The sequence below is a fragment of the Engystomops pustulosus genome, chromosome 6 (genome assembly GCF_040894005.1).
Source record: "Engystomops pustulosus chromosome 6, aEngPut4.maternal, whole genome shotgun sequence".
Lineage (NCBI taxonomy): Eukaryota > Metazoa > Chordata > Amphibia > Anura > Leptodactylidae > Engystomops > Engystomops pustulosus.
Genome location: NC_092416.1, coordinates 88,318,968 through 88,336,425, shown reverse-complemented (window position 1 = coordinate 88,336,425; position 17,458 = coordinate 88,318,968). Strand labels below are relative to the sequence as shown.

At 41.0% G+C, this 17,458-nt stretch overlaps 1 protein-coding gene across 2 annotated transcripts in view; it reads right to left on the bottom strand.

The window, feature by feature from the left end:
- The window catches only part of POLD1 (DNA polymerase delta 1, catalytic subunit), a 123,853-nt gene that overhangs the window by 37,426 nt on the left and 68,969 nt on the right, over positions 1 to 17,458 (bottom strand). For both annotated transcript variants that reach the window (XM_072110283.1, XM_072110284.1), the window contains one exon: positions 10,122 to 10,224. In XM_072110283.1, the coding sequence (XP_071966384.1) occupies positions 10,122 to 10,224 (103 nt within the window). The remainder of the gene's footprint in view (positions 1 to 10,121; positions 10,225 to 17,458) is intronic.

Below are 17,458 nucleotides of genomic sequence, written 5' to 3'. Positions count from 1 at the left end.
TTTTTCTCATGACACTTTGTACTTCATGCTAGTTGAAAAATTTTGGTGGTATGTTTTGTGTTTATTTATGAGAAAATCAGGTATTTGGTGAAAATTTCGAAAAATTCTCAATTTTCGAAATTCAAAATGTTCTACTTTTTCCATACATAGTCAAAACAGAAAGAAAAAATAGATAACTAACATTCACTGAATGTTTATGTGGACATGGGTTGTTTTACGCATACTCATTTTTGTAAGATGTTATGGGGCTTTGAACTTTAGGTGCGATTTTTCACATTCTCTTTAAAAACGCAAAATCACGCTTTTCAGGGACCTGCTCCGGCTTCAAGTAGCTTTGAGAGGCCTAAATAAAAGTAAAACCCCATAAATTACAGATCCCCATTATAGAAACTACACCCCTCAATGTATGTAAATCAACTTTTATGAAGTTTGTTAACCCTTTAGTTGTTTTACAGGGAAGAAGATTGCACGTGCAAGGTGTTAACACCTGCGATCAGAGGAATCTCCGCAACTTCTCAAATTTCTATCTCCTCGTGATGTTTACACAAAGATAATTTTAACATCTTACTTTTAAATTGTACTCCTTTTTATTGCTGTTTTAGCTCCCATCACTCAGTGATGGTCAGTGTGGGTGGGGAGTCTCTAAGCAGACACATTATAATCCCTGTACTGCTGTGAGATACAGTTTGCTAACAATGTGGTTAGATTATCAGGGTACAGGTTTATATACATTTTAATTTACCTTCTGAACATGGTACTAGTAACTGACAGAAGAGAGAGATGAGTGAGATGAGACTGATCAGAGATGAGATCCTTGATATGGATATTACACACAATGACACAGTCAGCTCTGCTACATCTTTGCTCTACCACACTATAGCCCTCCCTGGATAAAGAACTTATCTGCCTGTAGCTTGTAGTTCTCATCTTGCTGCAGCTGATGTTTGCCAGAAGGATGTCAGTGTAAGCTCGTCCTGGAATGCAGGGGTTAGGGGGTAGCTGCAGGGAGCAAAGAGCAGAGAGGTACTCTGCCCTAGAGTCAGAAGATACAGGGTCGGAAACCAAAAGCAACTGAAATTGTGTACACCAGGACTAATAAAGACCGGATGGAATTAATGAAAAACCTTTGTTTTTGTAACGTTTGTTGGAGCTAAAACTGGCAACCAATTATACACTGCCATTCGAAGGGTCTTACCTGTGGGCCTTCATTAGGCCTTTGCCTGTCTTACAGCATAGATGGAATCCAGCTATCTCACTGTAGGGTGCTAATTAACACAAAGCACCAGGTATGACAATTTGAAGAATCTGTAAACTTCCCATTACTGAACTGAAGTATAAAATATTTGTCAACTTTTAGCAAATTACTGAGATTGTACAATGAAAGGTTATACAATTTTTCAATATACTTTCTATACAAATTCCTTGCGGTTTTCTATAAGTCAGTTTGCAGTAATTCTACAGAAAGCTTCATTGTATACTTCCTTAGGATAATAATCTGTAGTCATGTGATGTCGAACATATGCACGGCTTGTTAAGATGAGTGTAATCAGAGCTGTGAGTCATAACAAGAGGAGTACCTTTTTGAGATCACATGACCATGAACAGATTTCTATCCACAGGAAGTAAACCGGGAAGCTTCCTGTTAATTTACAGCAAGAAGATATTGTCCAATTTTTCACTATGCAAATAATTTCAATACTTTGCTGAAAGTGGACAACCCCTTTACGCTTATTTTGATATAAATGTGTTCCACCTCTAGGAAAATTTCTAGACCTGCAAGGTGGATACTCAATAGTTACAGATCTTACCTGCAGTCAGTTGTCCACTGGGTGCTAAATAGAGATTGCAGGTTCTATATATGGATTCTGTATTCAGTGACATGAGACAGTAGATAAGTTCATTATTTGTGGCCTATTTTTCACATGTGCAAGGTACACTTACACGGTGATGCAGAGGATTGCCTGAGCCTCACGGATAGGAATGAGCCCTGCTCTAAAATTTGTGGCTTGTGCACTCATGTCACTGCTGCAGAAACCATCTGTTTGTGAGCCCAATAAAATACATGGGGTTGTGTCCTAGCTATTAAAAGAACAACTAGCACAAGGCCTAAATTTAAATCCATGTGCATATTGCCCAAGTCTGTTTTACATTTTCCCTGAAATATTTCCACTGAGTTGGCAATTTGGGTACTAGATATAGTATACTTTCTATTTTTAAGGCATATTACACTCCATTGAAAAAAGAAAAGTTGTAAACACATCCAATCCAGAGAAATGGAAATGCATTGCTTTCACTAGTAGGACAGGTGCAGTTGTGTTATATTCAGCTTTCAGGGGAATTTTTTTATTCCCTTTGTTTGGCATGGCCTCAAAGGCATTACTGTTTACACAGAACTTATCTCAAAAGCAACGGGAACTGAAAAAAGTTTACAAGATTGGATTTTAGTGTTGAATGCTCTTTGTTGCAGTGTTTTAGGGAAAAAATAGTTCACAGGATACATAATAAATAGCCAATTCACTCTAAAATAGTTCCTCTCTAATGACACAATGGGGGAAACAGCACACACAATAGGGTTTGTGCCTCCACTGACTAAGCTCAGTTAATAGAGAGATTGCAGAAGTTGGAAGCCAGACAACAAGCTCTGGTCCCTGGTGACAGGGAACCACTTTCTCTGCCAAGCCAGTCTTTATAGAGAAATTGTCAAAAGCAGAAGTGCAACCAGTATCTGCAATCACTCTCTCCAAAAGTGCACCTGAGCCCTTCAAGGTGTGTGTCTTCCAACCCTTTCACTAAGAATCCACTAAACACTATGTGGTGCTATACACAAGTATGGATCAGATCAGCAATGTATACATGTAGAACAAACAGATTGCAAATTTTAGAATATAATTTAAAATATGTTTGTGAAACTTAGATGACAGCTACAGTGTATCATTTTATATAAATTTCTATTAAAGAACAGTTCTAAAGGAAACCACATGCAAATAAGACATCTGGAGAGGGGCTGATATTATGGTGAAAATGGGGTTTAAGTTGATCACATACAACTATGTACAAGACACAAGTCAAAGCCACGGTAGACTTCAGAATATATTTGTCAAACACTCAAAAGGGACCTTTCCATATTTGACATCACGCTGTTATATAAACCTTAAAAGGGGCTTTCAGCTTATCTGGAAACCCCTTCAGGTGCAGAAATGAGACACAACTAAAAGCTAATCAGCCTGCATTCCTGCCCTCCTCGGGCAGTGGCCTGGCTGCAGTATTAGCAGGAGTAGAAACAGACATGTCACAGCTGAATGTGACCCTTTCCAATTTGTTACCTCTGCGGCTTCTATTTCCACAGAAGTCCCATGCCCACCAACATATTTGGCCCAACTGTGAACATCAACAGATGGCCAAGGCAGTGCATTGTGGGAACATGGAACCAGAGCAGGGCAAGTGGCTTTATTTATTTTTTTCATTGTCTGTACTGGCTTCATAAATAAGTTGAAAACACCCTTAAATTAATTGACCCAAATGTCATTGTTATCCCTCAAGCACAAAATGTGAAAAACCCTGCGTAAAAATATGATAAAATATAAAACAGTGATCAAATGTAAGCAGGGAACAACACTGCTATAATCCATTGCGAATGATTAAGGGGGGCAAATACACCCTACTAGTCCAAACCCTAGATTTGGGATTCCTGTTGTGGGCCATAATAAGATTAATATGGAAGGACCCACCGCCTACCAACCCCAGGCCAAAATCAAGAAAGGGCCCTACACTTAAAGGAAATCTACCACCAGGATTAAGGATTGTAAACCAAGCGCACTTACATGCTGGTGTGTGCCCCCTCTGACAGGATCTGCTCTTCTTTTAGTTACTTATTTCCTTGTTTTTACAAACAAAGGCTTTTGCAATTATGCAAATTAGCATCTATGGACCCCCCCTTCAGGCTAATTTGCATAATTAGTAAAGGCTTTCTCTTTTGTAAAAACAAAAGTTTAACGCCTTAACGACCTATGACTACAATACACATCCAGGTCTGTGTCTAGTTTGCGCAACTAGACGTGTATTTTCATCTTGCACTGCTGTCACCATGACAACTGTCAACGGTGACAGCACAAGTCAGCCGGGACTCCGATGTAACAGCTGGGATCACGATAGCTGCGATCCCGGCTGTTATTGTAGGTGCAGAGGTCAAACATGACCGCAGCTCCTATAGGTCTTCTGGCTATGCACCTTTCACGATGGTGCGCCAGGGTGCACAGGGGGTTCGCCGATCATCTCCCTGGCAGACCCAGGGTCCTGGACATGGCAATAAATGTAATAAAGGTTTTAAACATTTTTTTTGCCATTTTAATGGGAGAAGCGGTTATAAACCACATCTCCCTTCACCATAGGGTCTCCGGGTGTCAGAGACCCTAGGGAGAAGCACGGGAGCAGTAGAAAACTGCACCGCCTTCTAAAGACGTCGTTGCAGACTCCGGACCTCCGCCCGCTGGTGTCTAAAGTCAGCGGGTGGTCCAAGAGGAGTTAAAGCAAGAGACAAATCAGCAGGGTATTTTGACATACACATTTAACCCCTTAACACCGCAGCCCTTTTTCGTTTTTCACTCCCCACCTTCAAAAAACTATAACTTTTTTATTTTTCCATGTACAGAGCTGTGTGATGGCTTATTTTCTGCGTAACAAATTACACTTCAAAATGGTGGTATTTAATATTCCAAGCCATGTACTGGGAAGCAGGAAAAAAATTCAAAATGCTGTAAAATTGGTTAAAAACCGCATTTGTGCCGTATTCTTGTGGGCTTGGATTTTACGGATTTCACTCTATGCCCCAAATGACGTTTGCTTTATTATTTGGGTGGGTACGATTACGGGGATACCAAATTTGTATAGGTTTTATAATGTTTTCATACATTTAAAAAAATGTAAATCTCCTGTACAAAAATTTTTTGGGGGATTTTGCCGCTAATAACTTTAGATTTTGGTATACTGAGCTTTTGGAGATGTCGTTTATGAGGATTTTGATGACGTTTAAAATGTTATCATTTTTAGGACTGTACGACCTTTTGATCACTTTTTATAGAATTTTTTCTTTTTTAAAAAAATGTTAAAAAAAACGTCCCATTTTCGACTTTGGGAGCAATTTTCCATTATGGGGTTAAACACAGTGAAAACCGGTTATTATATTTTTATAGATCGGGCATTTTCGGATGCGGCGATACATAATGTGTTTATGATTTTTACTGTTTATTCATATTTATATAAGTTCTAAGGAAAGGGGGGTGATTTGAGTTTTTAGTTTTTTTAATTATAATTTTAACTTTTTTTTAAAAAAATTTTTACTATTTTTCAGACTTCCTAGGGTACTTTAACCCTAGGTTGTTTGTACGATCCTATCATATACTGCCATACTATAGTATGGCAGTATATTTGGATTTTACTTCTCATTCATTACAATGTGCTGATAGCACATTGTAGAGAATAGGTCAACCCGAAGTAGCCTTGGGTCTTCGGTAGACCCAAAGCTACCATGGTGACGGATCGCCGCTCCCCGATGTTGTCACAGGGAATGACTATCCTCGGAAAGATGGCGACGCCGCCATCTTTTTGAAGCCGCCGGCAGTGATCAGCAATATGCAGCAATGACTTACCGGCTATGGAGAGGGCTCACGGGCTGAGCACCCGCACCCGGCATGTGATGTAGTATTACCTCACATGTCGTTAAGGGGTTAAAAAATACAAATGATTGCACTGAAGTGTCTGTAAACTACTAATATACTGTATAGCAGGGGTTAAGAACCTTTTTGACTGAGCCACGAACTCCACATACCGTATATACTAGGTATATTAAGCATATTATAAGTTATTCCAAGTGTAAGCCGAGGCCCCCAATTTTACCACAATTAACTGAGATAACATTTTGACTTGTATAGAAGCCAGGGTTTGAAATGCATTGGTCGCAGCCTCCGCGCACTAATGAAATTCCAGTAGCAGCCTCCCCCAGTAACGAAATGCCCAGGAAGCCTTCACCAGAAATGTAATGCCCCATGCAGCCCTCCACAGTAATGGAGTATTCTGAAGCAGAGCCCCTAGTAATGAAATGCCATGCAGCAGACCCCCTGGTAGTGAAATGCCCTGCAGAAGAACCCCAAGTAATGAAATACCATGCAGCAGAACCCCAAGTAATGAAAATGCCCTGCAGCAGGACCCCAAATAATGAAAATTCCCTGCAGCAGGACCCCAAATAATGAAAATTCCCTGCAGCAGGACCCCAAATAATAAAAATTCCCTGCAGTAGAACCACAAGTAATGAAATGCCTTGCCCTTCATTGTATTAAAAAAAAAAAAAAAAAAAAAAAAAAAAAATCAATCAACTTACATATTCACCTTCCGATGCTCCACATGGCTACTATTCCTTCTCTACTTCACTGGTAACAGAGTGGGCAGAGATTTTCACATTTTTTGTGCTGAAAAAAAAAATCAGCTTATACAGTAGTATATATGGTAATTTCAACAGTAATGTATGCCGTCTGGGCCTGGCAAGTGGTTTTAAGGTGACGCTGCACCACTTCCTGGGTTAAGCAGCGGATATTTAATGGAGAATGCCAATGGAAATAGATGTACAACATGAAAGTCAGTGGAGAGAACTTAGCATGCAATTGGTACCTATTTGATGGCATAAAATAAGTAGCAAATTCTGCTATTCATCATACATATTGCTCAACAATGGCAAGAAGAAAACAAGACAGGGTTTAGCAGAATATAAACACACAGGGGTGGATTTATTTTTGGCTCCAAAAAGATAAATCATGTTTTTTTTGGTGGCAAAGAGTCACAAGGAGCATTTCCCACCAAACAACACATTTATCATTCTCTCGGCTTTATCGCTCTCTCTGAGCGTTTGCCTGTGTTGTCCAAGACTAAATGCCACTTGTCAGTATATATAAATCTATTCTCTGGATTTTCTGCCCCACTAGCCTAGGGGGTCTGAAAGCTTGTGCAATATATTGCAACACAACAGGAAAAGAAAACGCCGACTGACTGAATAGGACCATCTGGTGGGCATCCAATTGGTGCCCACCAGATACTGCGGCAAATAACAGGTTAAGCGATGAGATGGGTGCCAGAAGCAACTGGTGCAGTTAAAGGCGGGGATCTGTTGTATAGGACAGAAGATAGCTGCTCTGTATGGATAGGACTCGCTAGCTTAGAATGAAATGTATGGCAAAACAGAAATTCATGGTAATACAAGAATGAGGTGTTGGTGAAGTAATACTGGTCAAAAAAATTATCATTGATATTACATACTTCAAACTTTTGGGAGAAAGTATACATTAACAATGAAATGAAAAACTGTCAATGTTTATAAAGGGAATCCGTTATCAGTTTTGGCCATTATACAAATCTGCAGACAGTGCTTGTTGTTAGAAGTAGCAGGACTGTGAAAAATGCATTTATTGTACTGGGTTAGAGCTGGACTTGAAGCACTGCTGGAGTCTCTTTAACCCTTACCAGCACCTGGACTTTATAGTACTTCCCGCACCCACACATGCCATTTCATCCTGCTTCAGGCACTGGCTAACCCCTTCTAGGTTTGACTGTAAACTGTCTGCTCATGCGTCTGCATGCTCAGACAGTTTACACTGCACTACGATATATTAGTATTACAGTGCAGTGTCTTGGACTTGAACCAGGAATGCTCTGATCGCTGGTTCAAGTCTTAGTTAGTATAAATAAAGTAAATAAATTATAAAGTAAAATAAAGTTCAAAAACTGTGAAAACCATAAAACAAAAATAAAATAAATTTAAAAGTCCCAAAAATGCTACATTCCCATGTAAAAAAACCAAAATATAAAAACCACAAATACCAAATATGTGGTTTTTTGTGTACCGTCGTGTCCATAACAATCTGCATAATAAAACAAAACACTAAAGCAAAAAATTAGTTTTCATCAAGAAGCTTAAAAAAAAAAAAAAAAACACTAACAAAAGTGTTTCATGCCCCAGAATGAGAGAGCTAAGAAGAACAACTCTTCTTGAAAAAAAGTAAGTCCTTAAAGGGGTATTTCCATCAGGGCATTTACATTTAATTTATTTGCCATATGCAAACATTTCAATTGGATGTTATTAAAAAATTGTTAGTCCTGCCTGACCACCTTGAATTCAGCGTTCATTTCCACAGGACGGCTGTGGGACCTGCAGTAACTTTTTTTTTGTGCAATCATTACAGCAGAGGTGGTTTTATCCACGGACACAGTCTTGTTTCTAAGGAACCATAAGACTACATTTATGTCAAATTATTTTTACACGGGTAAAAAAATTTTAATAACATGTCACTGAAAAAATGTTTATACATGGCAGATTAATTAAATTGGTTCAAGGGGTATTCTCGTCTGGGAATTTAAATTCAGACTTGTCAGCAAAAAAATAAATAAAAAAGTTTTGCCTCTGAAAAAATGGTGATGCTAAAATTAATATAAGCTCTTATTTAGTTCTCTCAGACACTTGAAAGCTGAGCAGGTGCCTCAAAATACAGGTTTTTGCAATTTATCCAAAAAAAAATGTGAAAACACTGCACCAAAATTCTAAGCCTCATAACATTCTAGAAAATTTTATGCTTAAAACAATGTAAAGTAGACATTGGGGAGATGTAAGTTGTGACTTCATTTAGATTGTGTCTGCTTGGAAAGTAGAGAATTTGGAGCTTAGAAAACTGAGAAACGTTTGGATCATTTTATACACAGACCGCCAGGCCTAAACGTTATGCACATATTGCAAAATAAGTGGAAATACCCCTTTTTAAATAAAAATTCTGTTTGCATTAGCGAAGTGTTTAGGCTTTATGTTATGGGTATCCGAGCATGTGCAGCACTTGCCCCACTGATGTGCTGCCGCAGCTCTTCTGAACGCGAAGGATATCATCCAAATTTTAAAAATAATTTGAGGCACAATCGCATGGCCGAACGAAAACCCGACGGATTCGGAAAAACTAATAAAAAAAAAATAAAAAAAAAAATAAAAAAAAATAAATTAAAAAAAGTCGCTGGATACGCGCTTACCTGCACCCAGCAATGGATCGTGAACTCTGGCAGACCTCAGCACAGCAGCCACAGCACAGCAGTCGGAGGAACTACCTTAGTGAATCGCCGAAGATCCACCGCAGAGAACAGGATCGCGAATGGACCGGGTAAGTAAATCTGCCCCAATATGTTTCGAGAAAACCATCTCAAAATCATCTGGATATGCTAAAGCGTTCCAAAGTTATAGCCTCTTATGGTGACACAAGGAAGATTTGAAAAATTGGTCTGCGTCTTTGATGCCAAAATAGGCCGAGTCCTGAAGGGGTTAAACTGCTGTGTTATTTGATCTCTATTAAACTACCTTCAGCCCCTCCCCTCTGCTGTAATATCCAACCAGAAGACTTCTACTGCTCTTAGGCCTCATGCGCACGACCGTGTAGGAACTGTGGCTAGCTCCCTAGGTATCTTTCAGCGGTGCACACTCCACCCATGTCAGCCCATGCAAACAGCAACACACAGCCACTGGGCCATACACGGAGGAGACAGATAGTGTTTTGTTTAGTAAAGACACACTCCACACTCCAGTGTACCAAGTAGAGCTACAATGCTGGAATATAAATCCACTTTTCAGTCCTGCACCTATCAACGCCACACAGGTATATATGATTGCACATCTCTTCAGGGCTACTAAATTTATATATAGGCAGTCCCCGGGTTATGTACTAGATAGGTTCCATAGGTTTGTTCTTAAGTTGAATTTGTTTGTAAGTCGAGACTATATATTTTATCATTGTAGATCCAAACGAAATTTTTTTTGCCCCAGTGACAACTGAAATTTAAAATTTTTTTGCTATAATTGGACGAAGGATTATCAATAAAACTTCATTACAGACACTTTACAACAGATCATTGTAGTTTGGGACTATAGTATAGCATCCAGAGAGCTTCACCAGAGGTCACAGTGGGCAGAGGGATCCGTCTTTAACTAGGGGTTGTCTGTAAGTCGAGCATCATCAAGTAGGGAATCACCTGTATATATATTTTTATAAAAACATTATACATTTCCTTATTATTCTGATATGATTTACTAGGTTATGTTCGCTTACCTCAGATTTCATATAAGCAGCAACCCCCTTGGCTGCCCCAATGATCACATAAGGGACTCTGTCTCCTAAATTTGGAGCACTACCTGGATCTCTCTTTCGCATCCTGTACAAACAAAATGAGGCAGCAAGGTCAGAAGAAAGTCATATAACTAGCAAACCCAATCCACAAATAATATGTTACATGGCCTCAGAATGATCAAACTAAACTCACTTCTTCAACCACTTTATTCATGCAATGGTCTTATTCATCTTTAATGAACATTTAACAGTGTGAGGATCTGTGGTTGGCAATGACACAGATTCCAAGGTTCAGTTCTATTCATACCAACAGCAGTATTTAAATGCAGCACAGAAACAAAACAAAATAAAAAACTGCCCATCTGGGTGATAACCAGACAAATAGTTTTGTTCACCTATAACAGATTGTCTTGGACTGTGTGAACTTTCACCAAGCTCTGCCATTGGCTGTTCTAACATCAGACTTCTTATCCTACTCTAATGAGGACAATCCCAGTCACCAGTTTCCCCTGGTATGTCCACAAGGTGTAGACTGCAGGAGATGGGAATGGCAAGTCGCATTACCAGCCTACGTGCCATTCCCTAAAAAACCAGCACAGTGCACAGCACTCAATCAATACTCAGCAAACATAGCCATAAAACAAAATACAAATCTGGATTTTCACATCCCACCCATCTGAACAATCTGGGTGCGATGTCCATCCCTTCCAGTATCTTACTGGCCATTGTCTTACGATAGATACAGAAAGGGTCACTAACTTAATAGCAGATGAGCTGTTATGGTGAAAGTATGTTTCAGTATGTTTCCTTGACTACAGGCCAATACTTTTTCAGGTATTGTATTACACTCAAAATTCTAGTACCGATGCAACCCCAGGTGCCACACATGTGGCACCGTACCACTCCGTACATGGGGTAAAGATATGTCCTCTCCAGCACAGCGGACATATGCCCTCCCGACATACGTTCATGTAAATGCAGCCTAAAACTGCACATTAACTTGTTAATGATCTCAAGGCAGCTAGGACCACAGTCACAAAGAAAACTATTGGTAACACATTATGCCGTAATAGTTTAAAATCCTTCAGAGTCCTCAAAGCCCCCCTGCTAAAGAAGACACCTGTCCAAAGTCTGGCAATGAACTGGATTATTCTGAGAATAATTGGGAGATGGTGTTGTGTTTAGGAGACACAAATTGAGCTGTTTAGCAATAACTAAACTCACCGTGTTTGGTAGAAGATAAATGCTGCTTATGACCCAAAAATCAACTTCCCTACTGACAATGACGAAATCATACAGCCAAGGCAACAAAAGAGTGGCTCAAAAAGAAGAAGATTATGGTCATAGTGGCCCTTTACAATTTTACTCAGTTTTATCGCCTATCATTCCCTCTCTAAACAGACACATTATAATCCATCTAGTTCTGTGAGCTGACAATGTGGTTACATTACCAGGGTACAAGTGTAAATACACTTTCATCTGGCTTCTTACATTGTACTAACACACTGATACATAGATTGAGATGAGACAGATCACAGATGAGATGCATGAGATTTCTATTACAGACTTTTACACTGTTACACTTTAAGTTCTGCTACATCTGTGTTCTGACAGATATGTGACTGCCTCCCCTTTACCCCAGATCACTTATCTCCTTGTAGTTAGTAGTTTCTCTCTGCTCAAGACGTGTTTGCTGATAGATAGTGATCAGTGAGGGTCCCTGAGCTTCGCGCAGGTCCGGCAGGGGGCGGGGGCTACAGGCTCAGAGAAAAAAGACACTGAAATCTCAGCTGCACAATCTCACACAGAAATCCAAGATGGCGGCCCATGACCCCAAGTCAGAAGTTACAGGGCCGTGTGAAAAGCTGTATTTTTGCTAATTACAAAATGTACTCAGCATAACAAAATAACACATGTAAGAAACTTGTCTTGGTGGGAATATCCCTTTAATCCCATAGAAAACTTATGGATGGAGCTGAAGCTCCAGATTGGCCATGTGACAGCCTCAAAATCTTAATGATTTAGAGGTGATCTGCAAAGAGGAGTGGACCAAAATTCCACCAGACATGTGCACAAAGCTCATCAACTACAAAAAACGGCTGACTGCTGTGCTCGTCGACAAGGGTATTACAGCCAAGTACTAAGTCTTGCTTAGCACAGGGATCAGATACTTATCTCACACTGCAAATAAATGTATTTGATTTTGTTTTTGATATTTATCTGTATTCACTGTTAAATTTAACCTACCCTTACAGTAATAGGGTGTTCAGGCCTTTGTCAGTGGGCAAAAATACAAAATCAGCTGGGGATCAAAAATTATTTCCTTCATTATACATTGTGGTGCATCTAAAGGTTCAAAAAGTATGTTTTATATGTCCCACGACGGCTGTAGAATAAGAAGGAAGTATAAAAAAATATTTTGTATTTATTAACGCAAAGGAAAAAGTATTTTCCAACCCTTGATAATAGGTTGAGTCACAACATGGCTGGCCCAGGGTGACAGTAAGCGGTTTTCAGTATGTGTTATGTCTAGTGAAACATTTACATGACATGACTGATGGACACACGTGAAACCATGACGTACATAGTAAAGACACCAAACAACTAATATTGTACCTATTATTATGATTGCATAGATGGAAATCTACATGTGGATGCCCAAGGGAACATGTCAACGGCTTCCATCAGCAGTCAACGAAGCACAAAACATCATGACTGAATGGTCTCCACCCACGCAAAAGCAACAGAGGTGGGTGGGGGAGGGAAAGGTGCTCAAGGTACTTACTGTACCACAAGGGAGGTGGGTAAGACACCTGGTCGGTCCCATCTGAGAACTCTGCTCAGCAATGTGTAAATCACAGAAATTAACAGGAAGAGCAGACAATTTCCTACTTGTCTTAGGGGAGGCACAGTTTAACTGCAGAAGTAACCCTAGTAATAGAAGTCATTAAAAAGGAATCTGCTCTAGCTCGGACTCAGAAGAAATTCTATGAATAAGTCAGTCAAAGTGCATACAGTCTAGATCAGTGATTTTCAATTTTTTTGAGCCGCGGCACACTTTTTATACTTAGAAAATCCTGGGGCACACCAACAACCAAAATAGCACAAAATGACACAAAAACAATCATAAAAGGCCTCCCTTTACTAATAAAAAACCCCTAGCGGCCTCCCTTTACTAATTAAGAGCCCCTAGCGGCCTCCCTTTACTAATTAAGAGCCCCTAGCGGCCTCCCTTTACTAATTAAGAGCCCCTAGCGGCCTCCCTTTACTAATTAAGAGCCCCTAGCGGCCTCCCTTTACTAATTAAGAGCCCCTAGCGGCCTCCCTTTACTAATTAAGAGCCCCTAGCGGCCTCCCTTTACTAATTAAGAGCCCCTAGCGGCCTCCCTTTACTAATTAAGAGCCCCTAGCGGCCTCCCTTTACTAATTAAGAGCCCCTAGCGGCCTCCCTTTACTAATTAAGAGCCCCTAGCGGCCTCCCTTTACTAATTAAGAGCCCCTAGCGGCCTCCCTTTACTAATTAAGAGCCCCTAGCAGCCTCCCTTTACTAATTAAGAGCCCCTAGCGGCCTCCCCCCCCCCAAGCTATATAAAAGCATGTTATCTGTAGGATGAACTGCACTATTTAAGATTCTGTCCCATGTACTGGGGAAGCTGGAAAAGACATTCCAACCGTGGTGAACTGGCAAAAAAGGCGTTTTTATTATGGACCTTGTTTCTGCGGCTTGACACATCCTGTTTACTCTTTAGGTCAGTATGATCACAGAGATAACACATTTATATAATTTGGTTATGTCTCAATACCTTGAATAACCCAGGAACGCAGGAATAATCACCAGGAAACGTTCTCTTAGGCTGTGAGGCACAAAGATCCGGCAGGGGACATAGGAAGAGGCAGGATTCTTAAAGGTGAGGTGTTCAGCCAGTGCACCCATTAGCGGGTGTGCTGGCCCTCTAAATTTTCCTCAGGAGCCGCGCGCGTCCACGCCTCCTAGGCAGTCCCCCTAGGCACGGCAGTCCCCCTAGGCACGGCAGTCCCCCTAGGCACGGCAGTCCCCCTAGGCACGGCAGTCCCCCTAGGCACGGCAGTCCCCCTAGGCACGGCAGTCCGGGGGAAGAGCGGGAGCCGGGAGAGGTGAGTGACGAGACCGGGCTGCAGCGGGGGCACACGGAGGAGCACAGATGCGCCCGCAATCCGAGACAGGGATCGCGGGAACACCCGTGCCAGAGCAGACAAGTCCTAAGCTTCGCTTAAAGAGTACCTGTCACCTATAAAAAGGCACTAGGAGCTGCTTACTAAAGTAGCTCCTAGTGCTAGCCCATTTTTAGCAGTAAAACTGGTATCTTTATCTGAATTCTCCGATAAAGCTAGTAGACACTGCCGCAAAGTACAATAGGAAAGCCGGACCGCGCTCAAAGTTCTCTGTCATATCCATGAGGGGGCGGGACTAGGAGGTGGCATGAGTGGGAGCGGTGGTCCGGGAAAGAAGAAGCGCCTCAGACCACCCCCTCATGAATACGTTGGAATGCTTTGAGCGCGATTCAGCATTCCTATTGTAACTCGTGGCAGTGTGTTCTGGCTTTATCAAGGGGTCCCGATAAAGCTAGCACAGTTTATCACTGCTACAAATGGGCTAGCGCTAGTAGGCAGCTCCTAGTACCTTTTTTTTTTTTTTTTTTTTTTTTTTTATAGGTGACAGGTCCTCTTTAACCTGTACATATTTCTTGATGGGCTACAGAGCAGCCAATTAGGCAGTTTTACGGCCATAGAAACTAGGCATGGATGTGATTGGCCATATGGATATGCTCTGCATCCCATAAAGCAACATGCCTGAGTTAGGCGTAGCATGTAGATTATGCTGAATCTAAAGTTCGAGTCTGCTCATCTGTAGTATTTAGGTGTAGTATCATTAGGATGGGATGAAATATCAACCCGACCTCTTCACATTTTACTCTACTTTATGTAAGTTTTCATGCACTTGACTGTTGTGTTTGGCCATGTGCTAGCCGCCCTTTCCACAGCCTGGTGCATGAGCTAACTGGCTAGGCAACAAATTAAGGAGCAGGTCCTATTCCTTCCCATGTTGCTAGTCTTACGGATATCTTCAGGTGTGTAGCGTGCACCTACTAATAACACTCAGGCTGCAAACAACAGTCCACCGGTTGCTTGCTGCTTTGAACAGTGCACAATGGCCGTATTCAGAGGGCTAAATGGCCGTCTCAGTGATAAAAAACATAAATCACTAAAATACAGAAATGCAAACATCCATATTTTAAGACAATTACGGGATTTGTAGTTCAACTTTCATTCAGAACCAAAAGATTATTCAAGTTTATTATCATTGAAAAACTAATTACAACACCTGACACCCATGCTGAGCTTATTTCATGCTTATTTTAAAGGGAACATGTCACCAGGGACATCATTTTCACTAAAAAGGTTGCAAAAGCCCATTACAGCTGCATTGCAAATATGCCTTTCTGCTTTCTCTAAGCATTTGCATAAAAATCTAATTGTGTTATAACTTGAAAATGATGATGCAGCTCTGGAAAAGAGGAGGCATTTTAAAATCCAAAATATTTAACCCTTCTCACTCTCACCATGTCTATCATTTATTTTTTATGTACAATAAGCCTTAGCAAGGAAGGATTACCTTATATACTCGAGTATAAGCCTAGTTTTTCAGCACAAAAAAATGTGCTGAAAACCCAAACTCGGCTTATACTCGAGTAAAAAATATATAGGTTTTACCAGGTTTTTGTGGTAAAATTAGGGGCCTCGGCTTATACTTGGGTCGGCTTATACTCGAGTATATACGGTATCAGTTTATCTCGTGTAAATATCAAGCTTCATCCTCTCTCTGCTTAGGGCATATCTTGCTCAGTTAAATTGAAAAAACCCCACAAGAGCTAAATCTCAGACTCTACAGACCTAAGTTAGCAACTAACATAAAACATGGCCCTCTAGAGCAGTTTTTGTATTACTTATTCAAGGCAAGAAACCACCAGGGACAAGAAGTTCCAGCTGAGCAAGCCCCAAGGAAACCAGAAGTTAAAATTGTTAGCCAGAAAAAAAAAACCCCTCTTGGCTCCATAATGAATAATAGAAAGGTAGACTCTTTGCCACTTGGCACAACTAAATAATTTTAAATATCAAGAGAGTACGGTAAACCTTTGCTTGTGTTCCATCAAGAACCTTCCAATCCTTTACAGTATACAGGCCAGTACTAATATATTAGATGCAGCAGTCACTAAGGACCGTAATGTCATGGGGCAGATTCAAATGTACCGGGAAAAGTGCCATGTCACAGACTGACTACACCGCCAGGAACGGCACATAGATACATAATGCACAGAGACTCTCCTTACCCGATGTCCAGCACAGCCAACACTGTAATCATTACAGCTCCAGCTCTGCTGCATATTGGTGGAGGCATGATGGCAGTGCGACATGGGACTGATCACTGAAGAGTGAATTGACCTAAGTGGGTAAACAATTAACAACTTGCATTTGGAGACAACATCTGCTGTGGGAAAGGGGGAGGGGAGGGGCGTTACTTTTTGTGTTCTGCTGTTAATCCGCTCCAGCTCAATTGCCCTTCCATAGTACTTTTATGTAAAAGGACACCTCAGACATCTTGAGTCAAAGATATAATGGACTTTGTCTGCTGTTCCTTCTACAACACAAGCTTTGGTAATTTGAAGTGGAGTGTGGGGAACTGAATGTGTATTCAAGCTGACCATTAGTGGCGAATTTGGTTGGCCCTTCTGTTAGAGGTATTTTGTACAGCTAGCACACCTCTTCATTTGTTTCTATGGGCTCATGCACTCGGCTGAGACTTTCACAGGCCCGTGCATTCGAGGACTGCCTAAGATGCAAAAGATTGACCATGTCACAAAGATCTGCTCTGTCACTTTCAATGGCCATCGGCACGTGTGCGGAGCTCACCCACAAATGACACAAGGGATGCAAACGTTGTGTGCAGGAAGCCTTACGATGCGGCCAAAAGTGGTGTTTGCATTGCGTTTACAAATGTAATTCAAATGCATGGGAGTGGGCCTCGGCCCAATCACATATCTGTTTCCCTGGAAACCCATGAAATAGGTAACCAGCACAAGTGTCTTGCATTTAAATAATGCAAAACGCATTTGCATTGTGTTTGTAAATGCAATACAAAACACCAAATAAAAATGCGCTCCAGCTCACCATCCCCCTGATTGATTGCTTCCATTCGAGCATGGTGCACGGTCCAGCTCATGGGAAACGTTTCCAATGGATTTTTAATTCAACCTGGATGTTTAAACATGTGCTAATAAAGA